General features: G+C 37.4%; 1 protein-coding gene across 1 annotated transcript in view; it reads left to right on the forward strand.

The window, feature by feature from the left end:
* The first annotated feature begins 1,801 nt into the window (after positions 1–1,801).
* The window catches only part of LOC136874028 (15-hydroxyprostaglandin dehydrogenase [NAD(+)]), a 116,970-nt gene continuing 93,516 nt past the window's right edge, over positions 1,802–25,255 (forward strand). The window contains exons 1-2 of the mRNA XM_067147511.2: positions 1,802–2,089; positions 2,410–2,533. Coding sequence (XP_067003612.1) covers positions 1,973–2,089; positions 2,410–2,533 — 241 coding nt within the window. The 5' untranslated portion in view covers positions 1,802–1,972. The remainder of the gene's footprint in view (positions 2,090–2,409; positions 2,534–25,255) is intronic.

The raw sequence follows: 25,255 nt of genomic DNA on the forward strand, positions 1-25,255 counted from the left end.
ATAAATTCAATACGTTATTATCGAAGGTAGAAATAAAATACTCATGATGCAGATTTACAAGGTGTGCCGGTACTTCAAGAATGCGGACCGAGATATATCAGCTCGTAAGTATTAGCGTTGATCTAGGGCGATTAGCCGGATAACAGCAAATCAAATGTTTTAGAAATTTGACCAACATCGTTAAGTCAATCTTAAACGGAAATGGTTAGAAAATGGTAATCATAAAAATAACATGCAGAATTGTAGTGGAAATAAGCAATAAATGGGGAGAGAGTACTTCTCAACTCAAAAAATTAATCCAAGGTTATGAATTTCATTATTGGTTCCGTATTGAATTAAGAGTACATATAATTTAATTGACAAAGTTTTAATCCACATACTCAATACTATACAATAATTGTAATGCCTATGTATACATTACAGTGTATTAGGGGACTAGTTTCGACCCTGTGTGGGTCATCATCAGCCTAAATAAGATACACTTTTTATGTGTTGAAATCCAGGAACAATAATTTGTCATAAAATGATAAAGTTAATGAAACGAACAAAATGTGTAATGTGATAACATGTATATAAAATGGTTAAATGCCTGAAATATTATGTAAGATAAAATTATATCGTGGTACGGATCAATAGATACCGTAGTGAAATGTTCAAGTTTACATATTGCAGTAAGACTATAAATATAGTACCATATCGATTATTTAAAATAATGGTTGAAATATTGCACTTTATATATATATATATATACATTAAAAATGCCCAGTGATAAGGTATAAAATGCCGGTCTGAATATAAAGTCCAGATGCTTCTAGTGAATTCTATCGTTCCATTACGTTTACTGTCAAATGTTGAATATATATTATGTACAACACTGTCAATTGGGGAGATTTGATTTTGAAGAGAAATGATTCGGCAGGTCATTAATCACTAATTAAATCTTACTTTTCATTATCCAGTATTTGTTGTTGTTCTCTTCTCCGAATGTCTTCTCGTCGCGTCCCAGGATCTCGTCTCTCAACTGGTACTGCAGGTTTGGTAGGATGGAAAAATGTGGGAACTTACGTGGCACAGCTACTTTGCGCAACTTGGGAAAACTTAGAGCAAGTTTTGTGACTGTTCCATGAAGTTGTTTTCAGTTTTCATAAGCTATTATGTCCTTTTCATCAAGGTGGTGGGCTCAAACAGCAGATGGTGGAGTTGAATGTCAGTTATTTCGTGGAAAGGTACGAATCCATGCCTGCCTTCTTATCTCTTCTTCATGGAAAGAAAAAATGTGGACGCGATGCCATTTAAGTTTACTGTGCCGTTATAATTCGACTTTCACTCGGGCATTTTAAATAGGTTATATTTGAGATTTAAGTAGGAGAAAGTAATTTCCAGGCAGAGGTTATGTAAGTAACAACATATGCGTTCCTTTTACCTCTACCAGTTTTAAGAAGTTCTTATTATACTAAAATTAATTTCAAAAAAAGATGAAGGAAGAGATTCAATTTGATTTCAGCACCCGTCGGAATTAAGTACACTACAATTTATAATAAAACCTTAGCACATGGCCTAACTGTGTTTACACATCGTACAGCCAAAGCACACAGTTGCCATTTCTCACAACTCCATAGCTTATAGTTATAGAGGGCGTCGCTTCAAGTTAAGAAGCATTATAGAAAGAATCGGTGCTATAGATTTATTTTTGTTCATTTCTTGTTGAAAAATATCGTATCTGACTGTTTCAATCTATGAGTACTCCCTGTGACACATAATCGATACTCTATGCACTCCCGGCCCCTCTTTGCTCCCGGCATTACCCCCTGACTTAAAGAGTAGGCTTGCCGCTACGGTTCTGTCAAACGAGGGAGATATTAAACACTGGCGCGAGCGAAAGTTGTGGAAAATAGACTCGTTGCTGAAGGGTTATCGAGTATCATGTGGGATATGGATCTTGACTGCTTTTTAATGACGTAAATATGTTTATATGAACAGGGATTACTCTCAGGTTATGGATTTAAAAGGGAAAGTTGCGTTAGTTACCGGAGGTGCTGCGGGAATTGGTCGCGCTTACTGTGAAGAGCTACTAAAATACGGAGCTAAGGTGAGAAACTGAACACTTTTTAATGATAATAAAATGTTTCCAGAGAAATGCGAATGCTACGGAATAGTGCTCATTTATTGTTATTAAGTTCAATACATAGTTATAACCATTAACATAATAATTCTATTCTGCTTGTATTTCTATGGACACACCCCATTTCATTGCATACAGTTCTGTTCCTTTCGAACTTTCGTACTAGGTTAAAATTTGTAAGCATAATTTTTAAACCGTTTTATAATATTTAAGTTGTTAAAATTAATTTCGCTCGTGCTGCTTTTCTTGACCACACCCCTTTGTAAATAAATGGAATGCACTTGCAGGTAGCCGTCTGTGATATTAAATCTGAATCTGGAGAACAACTGGTTCTGCAGCTTTCCGAGAAATATGGAAGGGATAAAGTCATTTTCTGCCAGTGCGATGTCACAGACTATCCACAGTATGAAGGTATGTTTGTTTCAATTAAGATTTTTTTTGTTTTGTATCAGTTCTTGTTGCAATAACCCTAAACTTGACTTGACCCCAATACTGCTCTTGTATGTATCCATTTTTAAACATGTGGTAGTTAGTAGGCCTATAAGCTAATTGACTATGCAAAATAAATAGTGGGTATTAATGTATATTAGTTATTAATGCTGATTAAACCAGATGAACAGTATAGAGGAACTGAAGTTAAATTGACGGTATAAGTGATCATGAATCTGTTTTAGTCGTAGTTAGAAATAAATGTGTTAGAAAAGGAGAATATTTTAAAATTAGGACTGCTAAGCAGTACCATATGTCTGACAAGAGAAGCCTGATGGAGTTTTTAAACATTAATTATGATCGATGGAAAAATAATGTTAACGACCCATGGGATGGATTTAAAGCAGTTGTTGAGGAGTGCGAAAACAGGCATGTAGCCTACCTTAGAAGATGGTAAGGAATAATAAAGACGAACAATAGACTACAGAAGGTAATGCCACAGAATGTGCCATGATAAAGAGATAGCAGGAGGAGCAGTTCATCGGAAAATAGAGTTCTGAATGGTTGTGGAACTAAGGAGAGGTTGAAGAAACATACTAGGAAATTGAAGTTAGCAAAACAGTCAGCTAAGGATAACACGCTTGCAAGCATAATTGACAGTCCTGATGTGTGTTGCATGTAAGCTCTGTGGTTGAGTGTCGCCCTCCGGATCACAAGATAGCGGGTGCGAACCCGTCAATAGGTAACCACATTTTTGAAAGGCAGAAAAAAAGTCAACTCAACACTCCATGTCGTACGACGTTGGAATGTAAAAGATCTCTTGTGGCACATTTGATGTTCACCTGACAAAATTAATTAAAACTCTGGTATAGATGCCCAAGAGAAATTCGGTTTATGAAACAGAACATCAAAATTGACGACAGGCAGCCAGATGATATCACATTAACCCAGATATGGTTGGTGTCCTTCCAGAAGGATGTGTGCAGAGCTGCAAAAATATTCATTTATTGTATGTGTTTTTGAAGTATTGACTGAATTCGCACCTGTTTACCTTGCCTACACAACACATTCTAACGGAACAGCTGTGCAATATTCTTCATTGTTGACTCTGCTTTTTCAGAAGTAACTAAAAAGTAGCGGGTTACTGAAAATGAATGACTTGACACTCCGTGGTCGTAAATGGGTTAGTAGATTTGCTTAATGTTTGCATTGTTTGTAAATGATCATTGTTAGAGCAGGTGGTGGTGGTCATTATTGTTTTAAGAGGAAGTACAACTAGGCAACCATCCTCTATCAAACACTAATTAGAGGGAAAAAATGGAAGGGATCCGACACTTCGAAAAATCAAGGTATGGGCTAAAGAAAGTCAAGGGCCATGAAGGGCGTGAAAATAAAAGACCTCGAATGTTCTAATACCGTCTGGGTCAGAAAAGAACAAGAGCTGACCAAGGGAGGTCGGATAGGATAGATGAAAGTGAGGAGCCTGGCACCGGTAAGTGGAAACAATGCCACGGCTCAGCTCAGGGCCCCTTGGTTGCCAACCCATGTTCCCAAGTTGAGAGCCCCTGGGGCCCCTTTTAGTCATCTCTTACGACAGGCAGGGGTACTGGGGGTGTTATTCTACTGCCCCCACCCACAAGGGGAAATGTTATGGCATCTCAGGAGGTTTCTTGAACACTAACCAGTCGTATGGGATTACACAAAGATAACTGGTGGTTTGATATTTTGTAAGCATCCTTCCAGAAGGATGTCAGCCGTTAACCACAGCACTTTGATTGCAAAGCTTCTGCGAGTATACTTTTATTCTCTTATGTTAGCAGAATATAGGCCTATCATCTATAGCGCAGTTATTCAAACATAAGTCAGGTTCATCTCCCCTCATGTGGGTGACCAAGCAACGGGCGTGTGTCATGGTTTCAGTTTTATCAGGGAGCTGGAACACTGCTGCAAAACTACGTATAGCCTACTTACAAGGATGTAGGCATGTAGGCTACAGTGTTATGACGTATGTTGACCAGATTGAAAACTATCATAAGGAATCTATTTTGGCCATTTTAACATCACTGAAATACTTATACAGAAGAAATAAACAGGCCACTGTTGCAATAAAGAATCACTGAATCAGTGACATACTGAAAGGCGGCGACATGGAAAAAGGAGCCTTGAACTCTTTTCTTCAGATTCCATATTAGTACTGACATGGAATGATAAGAGTGTGGTTACTGTGGTCACTAATTTTGACAGTACCACTCCAGCTCGTAAAGTGACACATTATTCAGAGCAGCAGAAGAAATGGACAGTAATCGACCAACCAAGGTCCATTCACAATTATAACAAGCATAAGAGTGGTATTAATGGAGCAGATCAGTACATTTCTCCCTATTGGGTGTCGATCAGAGGAAAAAATGGTACTTTCTTATAATTGCACATTGCATTGATGTAGCAGAACTCAGTGCTTGGCAGCTGACGGAGGTAGGCTAGACTGTAGCATTTCACCAATAGATTGCAACAGCTATCCTAAAATCAAATCGCTAGGTAGGTGTGACCAGAGGAAGGCTGTCTAAAGAATTGATTCCAGGTATGATATCGTGGGACATTTTGAAACGGACTTGCATACAAATACAGTTACGGAAAATAGGAAGCTGTAACTGTATGAAGAAAATGATGGCAGTTTGTGAAATGTGAGGTATCAGGTTTCATTCAGTATTACTAGAACCTGAGTCAGAAGTCACTTCTAAGTACACAGTTGCTGTTCTTCCCACAAACAGTTTGGACCATATGTATTCGGCTGACGTCCTTCCAGAAGGGTCAGCTGGTTTTCAAAAACCTTTGGACAGAAAAATGTGAAACAGAGTTCATTTTTTTTTTCCAAATGCTTCTATTATTTTGTAGAAAAAATAAAGCAGATGCTAAAAAAATCAGCTTTATCCGAGTTAAAATGCCTCCACATGGCAGCTGAGACCATATTATTATTCATATGACTTTTAGTGAAAAATGGAAGTGTATGTATATGTACTTGAAGGCAGAAGCACGTTCCGGAAATGACATACCAGGAATCATTAATGGATAAAAGGAGTGTATATGCTAGGATTTATGGAAGGCAGAAGTATTTAGCCAACAATTATGTGAGTTTAATTGGACATAAGAATGATGTCCGGTTAGAAGAGGTGACTAATACTAGCAAAGTACTGAAATTTACGTACGATAATAAAAATATTTACATGAAAGATGAGAAGTTGAAAGCTAGAAAAGCAGCTCGAAGTGATAAGATTTCTGGGGATATACCGTACATGCACCTTTTAGCGATACATGGACACCCTAGTGCTAAATAGGTCGACCTCGAGTATCAGTAGCTACTTATTTGATTACTGTTTGCATGAGGGAGCTATACCAAATGAATGGAGTGTTGCTAGAGTAGCCCCATTGTACAAAGGAAAGCGTGATAAACATAAATCAGATAAATACGGGCCCATCGGATTGACTTGTGTTGCATATAAGCTGTGGGAAAGCACTGTTTCTGCTTATATTGGATGTGTAAAATTAACAACTGGTTTGATAAAAGGCAGTTTGGGTTTAGGAAAAATTATTCCATGTAGGCTAAATTTGCAGGATTGCAGCAAGACAGCAGATATTTCTGATTCAGGTCAGATGGGCTCCATCGCTATTGACCTCTCCAAGGCTTTTGATAGGATAGATCATGGGAGAAGATTGATGAAAATGAGGACTGTTGAACTAGACAAAAGGGTGATTAAATGGATGGTTGTGTTTCTAGAATATGGAATTCAGATCATTGGAGTAGGTGAAGTATTATCCTATTCTATAATGTTAGGGGAGGGGACATTCTGCAAGCCTTTAAGGTTTTTTTTTTTTTTTTTTTTTCATAATATGAATTATAGTAAAGGACTGGAATCACAGATAAAGCTTTTAAGTTCATTTGTCCACCTGGTCAATACAGTTATACAAGGTGTCAGGGTTAAAGGTATAATAATATAAAATTTAATAACTTGAGAAATAATGGAGATATTTATTGGTGGTTTGTTTCTACAACTAGGGTAACTCAGAATGTTTTCTGTGTTCACTTGCGGTGGCGGTTGTACCACATGCGCATGCGTGTAACTGCATTGTTCACGAGAAGCGCGCCAGTAACCATGTGGACTCTACAGCAAAAGGTATTCTGTGTGCTTTCGCTCATGGAGAAAAAATCCATTACACTAGTACAACGTAGATTTCGGTGTATGGCCTGTTACCAACTGATGATGATCCCACTTACGTAATAATCATGAAATGGGACAGGCGCCTTTGAGAATCTGGGACCTTGCTGTCGATGTCGGGCCGCCACGCCAAGCACGCAGTTTCAGAGGTTACTTTTGATTTAATCTGTGAGTCCTTCAAGTGGAGCGCTCGTAAGTCAATTCGACAAGCAAGTAGGCAGTTAGTTACCTTGTTCGACAGTAGACAATGTCGTCCACAAAAGGTTGCACGTACGGGTGTACAAACTGCAACATCGTCAGAAAATCAAACCTCAGGACAGGTCGTTATGGAAGGCATTTGCGGAGACAATTCTTGCAAAAATTGATGGAAACAAGGCATTCCTCGATTCGGTCTGTTTCTCGGACGAGGCTACATTCCGTATTTCTGGCACGGTAAATAAGCAGTATTGCTGCATATGGGGATCTGAACCCCCCCTCCACGTAGTGATAGTTGGAATGAGACTCTCCGAAAGTGAATGTGTGGTGTGGATTGTTGAAGGACAGGGTTATTGGCCCATTCTTCTTTGCGGAGCCTACAGTTAATGGGATACGTTACCTAGACATGTTGGAGCAGTATGTTGTGTCGCAAATTTCTCGTAACGTGATCTTTCAGCAAGATGGTGCACCATGCTATTATGCTGAAGTTGTGAGGGATTTCTTGAATCGTGAGTTCCCAGATCGTTGGATTGGGAGATGCAGTTCATCAATTGCTTGGCCCCCTAGAAGCCCTGATATTACGCCACTAGATTTTTTTCCTCTTGGGGGTTTGTCAAGAATCAAGTGTGCCAGACACCAGTTCGTGATTTACAAGATCTGCGTCATCGCATTCGTGCAGCTGTCGCAAAGGTTACGCCTACATTGCTGCAGAACACTTGGAGAGAAGTGGAATACCGATTAGATGTCTGTCGTGCCACTAATGGTGCAGATATCGAGGTTTATTAGGTATGTAAACAAACATTTTGAGTTACCCAACTTGTAGAAACAAACCGCAAGTAAATATCTCCACTAATTCTTACAATATTAAATTTTATATTATTATACTTTTAACTTGGACACCTTGTATTTTATTTAAAATTTAAAATTGCAAAAACATTACAGCATTAGTGATCAGGTCTATTTTGACCATCTTCAGTTCCATTAGATTATACAGTACAATAGGACGACGTGTAAAATATCTGAATATCACATAGTGAATCATACATATTTAAGTTAAAATGTTGCATTTTAAATGCCAAGGGGAAGAATGAGTCACAAATGTCCTAGACTGATTAATAAAATTGAAAATGTAGTCCTTAAAATCTATAAAATCTTGTGGAAGATATAGGAAAAAGTTCTAAGTTGATGTACTTCATTTAATAATATTATCTAAAACTCATGTTAGAAACCATATTTGTGATATTCTAAAAATGTGTGGACAGCATATCATTATATTGCCAATCAATGGAAAACACTGAAATTTTCAGTTAGAACTCAACAGAAGCAGCATAAAAAGGTGTGAAATATCTAAAGGGAAGAAGAGAAAAATGAAATAAGTGTTGAGAGAGAAGAAAAAGAACAAATCTTAAATCTTTAAATCTTAACAAAATTTCAGAGAAAGTCAGGATTGTATACAATGTAATTATAAACTTTGATAACAATCATAATTTTTTGTCAGTAATACGTAACTTGTTGGTTATGTGTCCGCTTCCAGTACCTTATACTCCATGTTTAAATTTCCCCTCCCCTCCTGCTCTCCCGTCCTCTGATGATGCTACTAGCACTCGGGCAAGAGCGAACGTGTTGCCAATTTAGTGTCAGCCTAACTGGTAAGTTGTGTTCTACAATAATGGAGCTAGTGCAACTTTTGAAATTTTATAGTTGGTTCTGTATTGGCATAAACAATATTCAAAAATTAATTCTTAAAAATAAAATAAAGGTTCCATCTGTTCAATACCATTTAACAATAAAAAACTCATACCTAAACTAGAACATGTTTTGACCTTCTTGCGGCCATCCTCAGCTAGATTTAGGCCTAATTGAATTTTTTTTCTAGGGGCTTTACGTCGCACCGACACAGATAGGTCTTATGGCGACGATGGGATAGGAAAGGCCTAGGAGTTGGAAGGAAGCGGCCGTGGCCTTAATTAAGGTACAGCCCCAGCATTTGCCTGGTGTGAAAATGGGAAACCACGGAAAACCATCTTCAGGGCTGCCGATAGTGGGATTTGAACCTACTATCTCCCGGATGCAATTGAATATTTTGTTACATGCCAGTAACATGTTAAAAACAGGATATAGGTACACATTAAAACATTTTTGTACAAATTAAAATAAAATCAGCACATTATTCTGTAAAAAAAAAAAATGTGTGGTGGTAGTTTGCTTGTTTAAAAAGTTCTTGGATGCTTAAAACTTCATCAACAAATTTGTTGAAGAGACGAACACATGATGAACAGATTCTAGGCTGACTGACAGTTGAAGTTGCAATCTCTATTTTATGTTCTTATAACGTATGAAGTATTTATCTCTGATGTTGATAAGGAACCTGATGTTTGAATGTAGAAAATGCATAAATCCCATTCACAACCTCAATGAAATAACTAAAATAAAACAAAGTACTATTTAACAATTTAATAAAAATCAACACCCATTTCATCATCACTGACATGACAGCCCTCTGTGGGCCTTGGTCTTCTGAAGAAGTTTTCCCCATTCTTTCCTATTAAGTGCAGAGCTCCTCCAATTCTTGATTCCAGTTATCTTTACATCCTCTCTCACCCCTTCTTCCCACCTTAGCTTTGGTCTTCTAACTTTCCTGGTTCCTTCTGGCATTGCATTAAATATCTTCTTTATCATTCTGTCATTAGCACACAACACAAGTCTTGCTCACTCCAACCTTCTGATCTTTATGCAATTCACAATGTTTGGTTTGTTATATAAATTATGCAATTCATGATTATATCTTTTTCTCCAGACACCATTTTCTTCCACTTGCCCAAAAATTTGCCTCTCAATTTGGTTCTTTAAAATATATCAAGCTGTCTTTTATCAGATTTTGAGTGTGTCCAGGTCTCAGCACCATATGTTAATACAGGTTTACTAAAATTTTATACATTAGGACTTCATTTTCCCTGAAAAACTGCTTAGACTTCAGATGTTTTCTGAGGCCATTATCACACTTGTTAGCAGACAGTATATGTTTTTGGATTTCAGATTTAACATTGTTCTTGAATTAACTTCTGATCCAAGGTAGGTCAAGCTATGCATGACATCAAATTTATACAAGCCAATTTCTGTGAATGTAATTCCACTAGTGTAGTCTTTCTTGGTTAGAGGAGTTAATAACTTACCAAGGAAGATGTTAAATAAATTTCCAATTTCTTTGCAATCATTTAAGAAAAGGGTAGGAAAATAACAGATAGGAAATCTGCCACCTGGGTGACTGCCCTAAATGCAGATCTTTAGTGATTGATTGAATTGCCTATGGGCATGTACTTAGTTATTCCTTCATTAATCTGTAAATTCATCTTTCTTGCTGCTTTTTTGAAGCTTGTGAAAGCTTCCTTCATTGCTCTTTGTGTTCTTACATCAATATCATCTGGATATGCCAAAATTTGAACTGATCAATACCCATTTACAAACAAATAAATTCTCAACAACACGATCTATACAAGCTACTTCAGCTCCTCCCTCACCTCCACTTCCCCTTATCAGCAACAGCTTAAGGTAAACACAAGGTTGCACTCAGTCTGAGTCAGACGATCACTTCACTTGATAGTGTCAACATAGGGAGCTGTCGGAATGCAAATCTTTGTTTTTATTCATTCACCCAATTCGATTAACTTAATTCGTTCTCTTATCTTCCATTTTCTCTTTTCTTTTTAGAACCATCTTATTCCACAACAACTAATTTATTCAATTTCTATATTCAAACATCAGATTCCACATCGACATCAGGGATAACTACTTCATATTTGTGTAAAAAGTATTTGTACGACCTCACATATTTTAGAAAATAATGAATTTTTCATATGCTTAGGTAGGTTTATGGATTGAAAAAATACATGCATGTAGTTTTCAAATACCTTTATTCATAAACAATATGAAAACAAAACATAGCCATTAACTTGAAAAAATCACAGACAATAAATTTTCGTTTGAGGATCCGCAAAAAGTATTTGTACGACCCTCATTTTTGCAAGTAAAATGAGCCTCCTACTCCCTGCTAATGACGTCCATGCTGCTGTGGCTCAGACGTATCCCATTCATTCATTTCAACTCAGATGTTGACAGGACACCGTCAGAGTGCATTCACACATTGTCAGAATGGGGCAAAAGAGTCCGGAAACTACTCCCAGTGCATGAAAAGTCATCATCCTCCTTCACAAGACATGGTCGCTCAAAAGGATCGCAGAAGCAGTTGGGAGCTACAATAACAAGCCTAGAACTGGATGTCCCCGGGCCCTGACCCAGCCAGACAGGCGCTTCATTGTCCGAGAAGTGAAGCAAAATCCGAGATGCATTGCCCCGAAAATTGCTGCTGATTGGAATAGCGAGGTGCTAGTGTGAGTGAGTCGACAGTGTGCAACATCCTTCGTCAAATTGACTTCCACAGGTGCCGGGGATGTAAGAAGTTCTATGTGAGCAAGGTTAATGGTCTGAAACGGCTCTGCTTTACCACAGAGCACCAAAACGCAGGTCTGGAGGTCTTCAACAGGACTGTCTGGACTGATGAGAGCAAGTACATCATGTTCGCGTCAGATGGGAGCCTCCATGTGTGGCGGCAACCGAACACCGAGCTACAGCAGTGGTACCTGATTCCTACTGTTAAACATGGGGGTGGTTCAGTGATGGTGTGGGGGTGTGTGAACGCTAAGGGAGTGAGAAATCTTCATTTCATTGAAGGCAAGATGGACCATTGAATGTACATCAATATTTTGAAGCAAAACTTACCTGCCAGTGTTGATAAAATGGGACTGGGAAGTGATCATCTCTTTCAACAGGACACTGATCCGAATCATTAGGCTAGAGATACCCAGCTCTGGATGTTATACAACACTCATAAACACTTGGAAACACCTCCCCAGTCCCCTGACCTAAACTCAGTTGAATATTCATGGCACTACCTTGCAACAAAAATTAGGTCTAGATGCATTTCAAAGAAGAGAGATTTACAAAATGCCCTCAAGGAGGAATGAGAGAAAATGCCCCCGTCCTACTCTGCTAATTTAGTAAAATCAATGCCCAATCGTAGCCAAGCTGTCATAGCCGCCAAGGGCAATCCTACAAAATATTGATTTCCACGGACTGAGACAGGGGTTGTACGAATACCTTTTGTTGGTCCCAAAAGAGATATTGTTTCTTACTTCTTTTTTTACAACTTTATGGCAGTGTTTTGTTTTCATATTGTTTATGGAATGAATAAAGGTATTTTAATACTACATGAATGATATTTTCAATCCATAAACCTGTGACCTAAATGTATGAAAAATTCATTATTTTTTTAAAATATGTGGTGTCAGTCGTACAAATACTTTTTACACTCACTGTAGCAGAGATTGCATCTTCAACTGTCAGTCACCCTAGAATCTGTTCATCATATGTGTTCGTCTCTTCAATGATCTTTTTGATGAAGGTTTAATCATCCAAAACTTTTTAAACAAGCAAACAACCACACATTTTTTATAGAATAATGTGCCCATTTATTTTAAATTGTACACATATGTTTCAATTTGTATATTCTGTATTTAACATGACACTGCCATGTGACTGAAATATTTAATTGAATCTAGCTCTGTATGGCCACAAGAAGGCCAAAACATGTTCTAGTTTAGGTATGATTTTTTAATAGTTAACTGGTCGATTTTAAGTATTGCATAGGTGGAACCTTCATAATAAATTCTTTTTAAGAACTAATTTTTGAATATTAATAATTTACATTTTTCGCTAATGTCCTTGTTCTCTTTTTTTTCCTTTCCTCAATACCATACTTATATTGTTTTTCTATTCTTCCCTTTAGATATTTCACACCTTTTTAAGGTGTTTCTGTTGGAGTTCTAATTCAAAATTGTGTTTTCCAGTGGTTAGCAATATAATGATATGCCGTCCACACATTTTTGGAACTTCACAAATTTGGTTTTTAACATGAGTTTAGCATAATATTATTAAATGAAGTATGTCAACTTAGAACTTTTTACTATATCTTCCACAAGATTTCATAGATTTTAAGGATTACATTTTCAATTTTATTAATCAATCTAGGACATTTGTGACTCATTCCTTCTCTTGATGTTTAAAATGCAACATTTTAACGTAAATTCTTTTTCTATTCTAATATATAAAGAGGTAAAGTTTGTTTGTATGTAATGGCTAATCTCAGGAACTACTGGACCGATTCTAAGAATTCTTCCACTAATAGAAAGATACATTATCCCTGAGTGCTATAGGCTATATTTTATTTACAAAACAATTCGTGGGGGGGGGGGGGGGGGAACATGGGAAGATATAAAAATACTACGCTAATATAGGCAAAATATCGAATTTGTCGTAAAAGGATGAGACAAAGCTCATTTTAAGCCTCTTGATGCAAAGAACAAAACTCGGTAACCAACCGTTATTGAGATATTGGCACCACACTACCCCTGCTCTAGGAATCGGATAAAGAAATGAACTGCCGTAACCATGGCAACATCAGCTCCAGTATGCTTACAGCAGCAAGATTATCTACAATATATCACAAAAATTTAACATGTTACAGACATAAAATTTTGGTATTTGAAATCTCCTTTAAAATAAAAGAACACAAATTTTTGTTTTCAGAAAATCCACTTGAGGGGTGAGGGTTGAAAAGAAGTGAGGAAGGAGTTGATTCTTTATATGAGGATACATATACAGTGGAACCTTGGATTGCAAGCATAATTCATTTCGGCAACATGCTCGTAAATCAGATCAAAAATTAGATGTACATGCTCGTAATCCAAATCGCTCATATATCAAAGCAAATTTTCCCATAAGAAACTATTGAAACTATTGGAAAGGAACCAGTAGTAACGTTTCTAGATATTGAAAAGGCATATGGCAGTGTCCCAACGAATTTGGTATGGAAAACATTGACAGAGGCACAGATTGGGAATGAAACAATGCCGATGGTAATAGCATTGTATCAAAATTGCAAAAGCTGTGTTAGAACCAAAGTGGGTCAAACTGAATGGTTCAAAGTTGAGACAGGCTTAAGACAGGGAAGTGTATTGTTTCCCTTACTCTTCATTATCATCATCGATAGTATTCTACATAATATCAAGGAGAAGATGATGGACGAGCAATAAAGTCTATGCTCTTTGCTGATGACATTGTAATTTGGGGAGATAATGAAGAGGAAGTACAGACACAAGTTGATTTATGGAATGAGGGGATAAGAAATTTTGGAATGAAGATTAATACTGCGAAAAGTAAGACTTTGATCATGGCAAGAGGTAACAGAAAATCCAGGGTAGTGATAAAAATAAGAAATGAACCTCTTGAAGTAGTGAAATTTTTTAAATATTTGGGCAGTGTGATATCACAAGAGGGAAATTTGGATGGAGAAATAGATTTAAGAATACAGCAGTCTGCAAGTTTCTACCAGTGTGTGAGAGACATTGTGTGGAACAAAGATGTGCCAATGAAGTGCAAGAAGTTTTTATGCTCATCCTATTATAAACCTATACTGACCTATGCTTCAGCAGCCTGGACATTAACTAAGCGGAACCAAGTTAAGATACAAGCAGCTGAAATGAGATTCTTGAGGAGCATAGAGGGAAAGACAAGATGAGATAGAATACGAAATGAGTAGCCTAAATAAGGAGAATCGTGGGAGTGTGTAAACTTCAAGAACAGATTGATATAGCAAAGCTAAAATGGTTTGGACGCATGTTGAGAATGCCAGGAGAGAGAGTACCAAAGAGAACATTCATGGATACAGTGACTGGAAAGAGGCCTAGGGGATGTCCTGGAATGAGATGGAGTAGCTCTGTTGTGGACTGTATTGCAAATAGAGGAATCAACAGCAATAAAGTACTAGAAGAGGAATGGTGGCAAGATAGAGTAAGGTGGAGGGCTTTGGTACACTACCCTACCCAGAGAGAATCTGGAAAAGGGAATGGAAGAAGAAGAAGAAGCCTGATGCAGCCTTATCAATCAAAACACCACGAAAGCTTATGAATCTTTCTGTGGGATCCTGTTTTGAGCAGAATTGGAATTTACACCAACTTGAGATCTATTTGACACATCTAAGGTCTCTTCCGCTTGAATACCATTGAAATCACAAGAATATAATACTGTTTTGATCGTCACCTGGATTGTGGTAGTTACAGACTCAATTAATTCATTCTGTATTTCACTTGATGTGCCTTTTAAGGTCTATTCACACATATCCGTGATGTGTCAGTTCCGTGACATACATGACGTCTCAGTGATGGCTATCCACACCTGTCAGTATTGTTTCAGTTCAGTGATTGTTGAGATGTCAAAGTTTACGGATGTGGAATTGGCGGCATAGCTATAATTCTAGAGGAAGAGAAACAGCGTGTTTAAAAAAACAGAAGTGGGTACATGAGGCACTGCAGAATAGAGAATGTGATGGTGAATTCGCTATCCTGTACAAGGAACTAATTGACGATGAAACTATTTTTTTAATATTTCAGAATGTCTGAAAATAGTTTTAATAATAATAATGTTTTAATGCAGCTACTGGCCATAAAACAAGAATACAATCATATATATACATCCATACCTGCTTAGTTCGGGCGGAAATCACTATCACTATCAGGCTTTCACAAATTCACTAATTGAGCACTTTCTCTCGGAGCATTCCTGTATATGATATCGCCCGCAGATTTGACCACAGAGCTTGCACACACACTGATCACTTGGGTCATGGAATTTCTTTTCTGAGCACAACTTAAAATGGAAACCATGGACCGCCATTCTTGTAGCGATGTGGTGCAGCTGGTAATTTGTGCCCATCCACCTTCTGTCCATCATGGCTTCGGTAGTGTAGAAGGAATCCCAAATTTCCATTTTCTTGGCTTTCAGATCTTGTAGAAGCTTCTCGTATGCCGCATTAACTGGCAGTATCAGCTCGTTCCGAAGGTCCTCTATCAGGTACGTTTCCCTCGTTAGTTCATATACCAACCGCGATCGGGTTGACTTTGATACTCCCCGGACCCTTTTGAGGTAGCGAGCTTTGATTTTCTCCAGTTCCTCCAGTTGTTTATAAGTAAGGTACTCTCCTATGAGTTCGAGACCATATGTCAGCACCGGTATTACCTTTGCCTTAAATAGCTGCATAGCTGTCTCTACTGCAATAAGGGTAATAGTTTTAACATATTACTGAGTAAACTGGAAGTTCATTTAAAATGACAAGACACCCGCTGGAGAAAGGCGATAACACCGAGAGAACGGTTAGCAGTTTGTCTGAGGTAAATGAATAATACATTACAAATACAATTAAACAAATATTTACTTAACCACTCACATTGAACTTACGTACAATGATTTGTAGTACATAAGTTTATTGAAAATCTTGAAAATAATTAGTCACTGTTTGGAATTGCCATACATGGAGATGAGTTTTGTTGTTGATCTTGATATGGTGATGTATTTTCGTAAAATGCTAGAGTTGGAGAAAGAGGCGTAGAAGTTGACGAGGAGGACGAATCTTTCGAATGAGATGTTTTTTCATAGGAATGTTGCTCCATAAGCATCTGCATCTCATACTTCCATATCGAAGCAAACATTTCAGATTTCGCTAAATTTAAGTAATACGGGCTTAGAGTCTTCAAAGTTGGAGCCACACCGGCTAAAAGTGTGCCAACAGGGTGTGGTGTTGACGAGGTAGTGGCTGCATTTTGCTCCTTACTAATTAAGTACTCCAGTAATTTTGCAGAACTGAATTGTTGGAGAGCTACTTTCTTTTCTGACAGTTTTCGTGGAACTTCAGAATTACTTTTACGCTTTGTGGAAGGTGGCGAGGTTTGAAACTCCTGATTCAAAACCGATTCGGTTGGTTCCTCTTTGTCATCCTGTGAGGTCTCCTGTATGTCTTTGTGCTGTTGTGTTTCAGCATCGCCTTCATCTTCTTCCTCTTCTTCGTCCTGTTGACTGTTAATACTGTATTTCCTTTAGTTACCGTCTCCTCGAAATGTATCTTCAACAAGCTCAGCTGTTCAGAATACTTGTAAAGTTTTATCTGTTTTGCCCTTTGTCCAGTTTTCGTTACAGTTCTCTTCATAGATTTCCTATAATTGTCTCTTATGTTATTCCATCTGATTTTGCAAGGTGTACCTGAAAAGAGATTTGAGAAACATTAGTTTATTATATATATTATATACCATATATATGTATTGTCCCCGTAACTAGGTCTGCCGGTGAACAAGACACCCCAGGGGTGCTCAGTTCGACAGGATTGCTGGCTTAATAAATACAAGTGGCAGGATATAACATGAGGTTTGGAAAATAAGAATGTTTAAGTATAGAAATCATATCGCACTTTTATTCAAATAAAATAAAATATTTGCCATCCTGATATCTATGATGTTGGAAAATGATCACTATGTTACGTTAATTTACTACTGAATCTTGATGTGGCATAAAAAAATACTAACAAATGGGGTGGTACACATGATTTAGTTTTCCCTACAATTCTAACAGAGTATTGAACATAACATGTTTTCGTTTAATAAATATTAATTTAATAATTTGAAATTTATTAATTTGAAAAATGAGCTTGTTGCCTCGAATTCCTTGAACAATCTGGAAAATGCATTAAATTTTAATGAAGTGTATAAGATAAAATATCCCAGATTAACAAGTTTATTTCTTTTAACAAAATATTAGTGAAATTATGTTTATCAAAATTTTATTAACATCTGAATGAAATTTGAAAATGCTTTTGTTTCTGATAAAGTTAATTCGAGACGTCGAGTATATCTGTTCAACGTCTTTCCCACTTATCTCCACGTAAGAACTAACAACTAAATTTATTATCACGTGATCATCATAAGAACTGAAATTAGCATTATGGCTCCTCAATAAAAAAAATCATTAAATAGAGAAGAAATACTTCATCAACGTGGAAATCCTGTCCACAACTATGAATAAACACTACTAAAGTGTCTCAGATTATCACATCACAAATGTACAAGAAATGTCTTAGCACTAGAAAATCTTACTAAATCTACAACTACTGGAAAATTCCAAAAGAAGAAATATTTACAGTATCTACACATCACATTCAGGTACTAATCAGCATCACCACCCTCCAATAAATCCGTTTATAAATGTTGTTGAAAATATAAAGTCTCCACGTGAGTACGAATTATGGCAACGAAAAGTGAGCTCGCCTGGTATCGAACTATAATATTATTAGGATATTAAATTTAGGATCTATTTTCCAGACTTAAGGTCCTTCAGTAAGATTTATACAAACTTTAAAACTTCGAATTACTGACTTCCATGAGCTATATCAGGTTAAGCTTATTCCAAAATATTAAGGCTGAATTATGGAGCACATTGATCGACATGGATTTATTCTTATCACGAGAAGACATTACTACAGTGACTACACCTCGTATAATCTCGAAGATTCATTATCTCCCTTCTACCATGATCAACATCATGTATAAAAATATCGCCACATTAACACGTGAAAATTCAATGTCACAAAGACTCGTATCACATGTACCAATTCCACCTAAATTCCATGTATAGTAACAACTCAGTTCAATACGGACCAACAACGTGAAATTCATAACCCTTGAACACCATAATGACGACTACTACCCATCATAACTTATCACACAATGTGTAGTCAGAAAAATTATAAGAACATGTTATCGTCCCAAAACGTATTCCCATTAAATTTGTCTCAATGACTAAATAATCCATTAATAATCATATATCAAAGTGCATGTACTCTAAATAAATCCATAATCTCGATTCGGAATTAATATTCTCACGACATGCTATCATTACCACGAGGCACGAGTATAAGTTCAATTTATCATGAAAATGTTAAAAATATTGGGAAAATATTACCTCAATAAATTCATCTGACACAGATTAACTCACTATTATAATGAAATTCATACAATGAGAAAGGATGGTTCTGATAACACATGGATAACTTCAACTGATCTGCCATTTCCGAACTCAACAACACATGGTCAGGAATCAAACAAGTATACGAATTAAGTTTCAAGTTCTATCTCACATATAAGGAAATAATCAGTGAAATATTGTGAAAAGGAAATCAACTACAGACTATAAGACCAATCTAAAGAAAGAATAAGAATAGAAATAAAGAGCTACATAGAACAGATATAAATAAGACGTCGATTTAACTTATTTTGTTGTCTTCATGTTGAACTCCTGGGGTCCTCAATCACACATCCTAAGGCTGAAACCCTTGCATTTTTCCGTTGTTGACGCTGGTCTATAGGCTTAAAAACTCATGATGGAATGTGTTTAGTATCTGGCACGAGCTTCCATCTTCTGGCGATGACAATGTAGAGGCCCTCTTCCACGCTTACTCTCTCTGATGATTGCTGGAGCTTGTACCAAATGAATTAAGAAAAGTCCTGAGCACAATCCTGCAAATTATTTTGAAAAGACACGTACATTTATGAATTATCTGATATTTTCGACATCTGTTGGTTACACTAGTTAAGGGACCCATAGACGTGCAATATAATTGATAGTGTATACTTCATATTGAAGGGTTGTGCAATATATTGTATGAAATCAAAGAAGTTTGAAATATATTGCACAAACCACAAAATACTGTGCCGTGTGTTGGCAATATTGTGCAATATCCCGCCCTCCCGCCAGTTGTTATCAACAGGTGGGGGAGAACGTATCGCGATGGCAGACAAACAGGAGGAGAAAAGGTTTCTTTTGGAGTTTATCGAAGTGTACCATGACCTTCCGGCTCTATGGGACGTTAAGAGCAAAGATTACAGTAATCGCGTTTAAAAAAAAAAGTGAACAGTACGAGGTGCTTATTGATAAATATCGCGAAAAATACCCGAACGCCGATAAACAAGAAGTTATTAAAAAAATCAATTCTCTGCGTAATAGTATTCTTTTTCTCGATTTGAGGCATAACCAAAGCGATAAGTTCATCAAACAATTCACCATTCTTGCGCAGAAAGTTTCGAAAATCATTTGGCTCACATTTTCTCAGTTCAGTGAGTAAATTTTCATGAGTGTACCTTTCTCTGTCCAGAAACCACTGTTTGGCCCATGTCCTTTTCCGTGTCTGCTTCTTTTTGGCACTTACGCCCACGGCGAGCAAAACACAGCAAAGATCAGTGTCACTCAACATGTTCACCAAACAAAATAACGGCATGGACCGACTATATATTGCAACGCATATTGTACGACTGTGACCGCTTTGCACAATATATTGTAAAACCCTTCAATATTGAGTACACACTATCAGTTATATTGCACAAACCCCAATATTGCACGTCTATGGGCAGCTAACAATATATTGCGCATCCATTTTGCGCAATAATATTGCACGTCTATGGGCCCCTTTAGTCGTAGGCTGGCACGGTCTGAAGTAAGAGTTGAACGCAGGAAATGAGTCCAATATCCCTGTCGATGACAGTATTCCCACTGACGTTCTGCAATGAAATAGAGCTGGCGAAGCGAACGAAGTGAAAGACGTGAGTGAATTATAAGTATGTGAGAGCTTGTTCACGCATGACTCGCTTTAAGTACCGTTGCGCTGCACTCGTAGGAAGTAAAGTCATTTCAAGTACTGAATTCTTATTGGTTTCATTAAATAAATAACACCTTAATTTCTGTCAAAATATCATTCAAATTAAATAAAAATTCAGTTACTAATTATTACAATTCACACGTGATATCTTTAACACTGTCCAGTCAAATATCATTCTTATACACCTTCTTAGTTACGCATATCACGCCATCGAAGATATTATAAATATTTCCTTTTGTTATAAATTTAGTGTGACTGCAGACGAACAATAGGGAACATGCATGATCCGGGGTTTTAATTAAAAATATGCTAATCTGATTCAAAATTTCATGCAGAATTCAAAAATGTGATCAGAATGTACAAATAATAACTCCAAACATGATAAAAATCTACGAAAATGTCACGTCACGCAAGTACGCGATCTCATTGGTCTGACGTCATCGTACAGGTTGACTGAATTAGCAGACGAAATAACACATAGTGTGCTGTGAGAAGCAGGATACACTTCGCGTACTTCTACTTTACGTTAGTATCTAGTATGGTTAAATTCGAGGTTTATACATTGGATAATAATCTGAGTGGTATATTTTAGACTTAAAATGAATCCTGCGCAGACAGTGAGGCAGAAAACTTGTAAATGGTGTAGAGTTCCGATGTGCAATAGCACATCGCATACCATACCAAACAAATTGTTTATACATGTTCCAAAGACGCTAAAACTAGGGAGAAATGGATTTTGGCGAGCCGGAGAAATGCTGGTGATATATCGGAAAAGTCTACAGTTTATTTTTTGAAGATTTTAACGTATGATGAATTTGTTTGAATTTTCAAGTCACTTTTCCATGTCAGCTGTTCTAGTGGTAAAACTTTAAATTTTAATGTATGATGCTTTATTTAAATGCTTCAATTACATCTTGGAATATGAAAGTAATAAACAGTACATTAAATAATGCTGATTATTAAAGTATTCTCCAAACCTAACCTATGTTTTGGGTGATCCATGTCAAGATAATAAATCAAAGGGGTTATGAACCATTTTGACAGCTCTAATTCTACCAATATATCTTGGCATGGGACAGTTACGTATGTCTTTATTGAAGAGCTTAATTGGTAAAGAAATTTAGGCTATATGTAAATACTCTATAATGTAACAAAGAATAGGCGTGTACATCATGAAAGGAAACAACGTGAATTTAACAAATGTATAACTCTACACAAAACCAATGCTTGTCTGTTGGGGTCTTATAAGTTAACAATGCTCAATTATAATAATTATCATAATATTAATGAAATAAATAACATAATTGCACACAGGTGAAAATAGTGATGTAGGTGTTTAAAATATTATCCAACTTAGCCTAAGTTTCAGGTTATACAAGCCAAGTCAATAAACCGAAGGGTAAAAATGCCGCGCGAGTTGGCCGTGCGGTTAGGAGCGCGCAGCTGTGAGCTCGCATCCGGGAGATAGAAGGTTTTGAACCCCACTGCCGGCAGCCCTGAAGATGGTTTTCCGTGCTTTCCCATTTTCACACCAGGCAAATGCTGAGGCTGTACCTAAGGCCACGGCCGCTTTGTTCCCATTCCTAGGCCTTTCCTGTCCCATCGTCGCCATAAGACCTATATGTGACGGTGTGACGCAAAGCAAACAGCAAAAAAAAAAAAAAAAAAAAAAAAAGTAAAAGTCACAGCACCCAAAGACATTCCTGTATTGAGCGACTAAAATGTCACCAGGACACTTTTCTTTCCTGATATGCTCAACTTGTTAAAAGCCAAATGTAATTAATGTTATTGGCTTCACGCCCCGCTAACTACTTCTACGATTTTCGGAGACGCCGATGTGCAGGAATTTAGTCCTGCAGGAGTTCTTTTACGTGCCAGTAAATCTACCGACACGAGGCTGACGTATTTGAGCACCTTCAACTACCACTGGACTGAAGCAGGATCGAACCTGCCAAGTTGGGGTCAGAAGGCCAGCACCTCAACCGTCTGAACCACTCAGCCCAACTTGTGAAAACTAGATGAAGTCGTATTTATCTTTATCATGTTTAACTTTTTCCCTCCACAAAGATATTTAATTATCTTTCATGGGCCCCGGAAATGGGTAGGCCAGTTGCCCCAACACCACAGCGGACTAGTACTATAATGCTACCTATATGTTTATGTTAGTGCTGAAATCCGATTTCTTACTTTACTAATGCTGAAAGCCCGAAAATGTAATGTTATTCTTTAATAGGGGAATCAGTCTAGAAGGAAATGTTGAAAGTGATGTGAAATCTATCCAGGTTCGTTGTTATCCTAATACTATGGTTTACAGTACATTGCACGTATATAAAGAACGCCACTTACAAACTTGCTTGTCATCCGCTAATTTCTGCGGCCACAAAAGTCACATTTTTCAAGAATGATGACATCTACACATGGTAGATTGTCTGACTGTGCTGTTTTGAACCTTTCTTCTGTCATTTCGAAGTTATTCGCGATCATGAATAATAAACAATCGGCTTTTAGCAACGGCTGATGAACAACGGCTGGCAGAACTCCATGCGGTACTGGATCGTGACGTCACAGCGCGCCGCTTACGTCAGAGGCCGTTTCACTCGCCTTGCGGAAAGGCACTATTAAATATTTTTTTAATGGTAGAAAACAAGGCAACATACCACAATGTAATACGTTTACGTACTATTTCATTGGTGTACTTTTCAAAAAAAATATTTTTGAAAATGATGCATGTTCCCAATTTCACGCTATTTTCATATCTCGTCCACTTTTATTTTTATTTGTATTTCTTGAGTCAGCCAAGCTCCCCCTACAGGTTAGAAACAGGTCACCACATGGCTCAAGGACACGCGCCATGCCGACAAAGCTAGCCCAGTGACACACTGGCCCATATTCACTCAGCCGAGACCTGCATACGGTCACAATATATATGAATAAACTGTAATGAAAGTTTTTTTTTCTTAGGTACCTAGCTACAGGAGATTCCCTACGAACAATTTCGTTCAGTTACCGCTTGGGGCATAGTACAGTGCACAAGATTGTCACGGATACTTGCAAGATAATAACAGAAAATCCCATGAGTGGCATGCTGACAAATCCTACAATAGCGATGTGGAAATCTATTACTAATGACTTTCGTACACGTTGGAATTTGCCGAATTGTTTGGGAGCCTTCGATGGCAAGCATATTACTATCAAAGCTCCCTAAAATAGTGGATATCTGTACTTCAACTACAGAAGACATATTCAGTTGTCTTTTTGGCACTTGTTGACATGCAGTACAATTTCACTGCTGTTGATGTTGGCGCATATGGAAAAAACATTGATGGTGGAATTTTTGGAAATAGGCAAAAGCACTTCAACTAGGCACATTATATATACCAGGAAATGCTGCATTGCCAGGCACATCTATTGAGACTCCGCATGTCATTGTGAGTGACGAAGCATTTCCTCTAAAAGCATATTTAATGCAACCATACCCGCGGCAAGACTTGAATTATTCTAAACGTATATTCAACTTCCGCCTATGTCGTGTCAGAACGATTGCTGAGAATACATTTGGCATTTTGGCCCAAAAATTTAGAATTTATAACAGGTGAATTGTGGCCAAACTAGAAAACGTAGTACTTTCAACCTGTAATCTACATAACTTCAAAAATTATAATCCAAATAAGTTTACAAGCGGACTGTAGATGTTCGTGACTCGTTTACTTATTTTTAAAACATATAAAACTGCATTTAAATAGAAAAATATGAAAATTAGTATTCATTAAATAAAATACTCAATTGTTGGACCTTGTACTCACACTTGGTTCTTACCTGATTACTTACACATACATTATTTGAAGGGCGCCAGCTACAACTCAGTGCAGCAAGAAGAGAATGAGAATCTTGAATACCTCTAGGGTGTGGGATAATAAGCTTACTTTTGACAGCATACCATATAAGTTCTGGGAAAAGGAGATTGGCGTTCGGTTTCCCCATTAAATTTGAGGTTATATCATTCTACTCTGGAAACGAAGCGCTAAATTAATTTGATAGAACAAAATATATTCTTGAAATAATTTCAATAAAAGTAGTGAGAACTACTGCGATTAAAACAGATGAGAATATAAAATTATGACATTGCAACTGAAAGAAACTAGGCATGAATTTGAATTCTTCTTGACCAGACATTTAACAATTATACACGAAATTTATCCCTCAATGGTTCACTTAACTGTACCTTCAACACTTCGAGTGTAATTACAATGTATTTCTTTGATCTGGTGTTTACTGTAGATGTATCAAGCCTAATTTGCTAATCTGTCCTTTTTGTTTCACTGATGACTAAGTATCCATGTGACTGCTTCTTCTCCATCCTAATGACTTCTTGGTAAGTCTGTCCTGTATGACTTCATGGGAAGCCTATCCTTCTAAGTGCACCAACCAACTGAGGTCTCACCTTCCACTTGACTCCATCACTGTTCACTATCCACTTGACTAATGACTAATGACCGACTGAGGCCTCTCCATCTCGTTCACTCTCGTTGACTCAATGACCGACGCTACAATATGCAGCCACCTTTTATAGACGTTGGTTGACACACCTACGCAATCTCCAGAAATAACTGTGTTCTACTCCCACCTCGTGACAAATGTTACACACAATGGCGAAATTGCCCGCGGCACCCTAGGTAACTCCCACAAAGTGAGCTCACCGCTAAATAAGCA

This window comes from Anabrus simplex, chromosome 5 (genome assembly GCF_040414725.1).
Source record: "Anabrus simplex isolate iqAnaSimp1 chromosome 5, ASM4041472v1, whole genome shotgun sequence".
Taxonomy (NCBI): domain Eukaryota; kingdom Metazoa; phylum Arthropoda; class Insecta; order Orthoptera; family Tettigoniidae; genus Anabrus; species Anabrus simplex.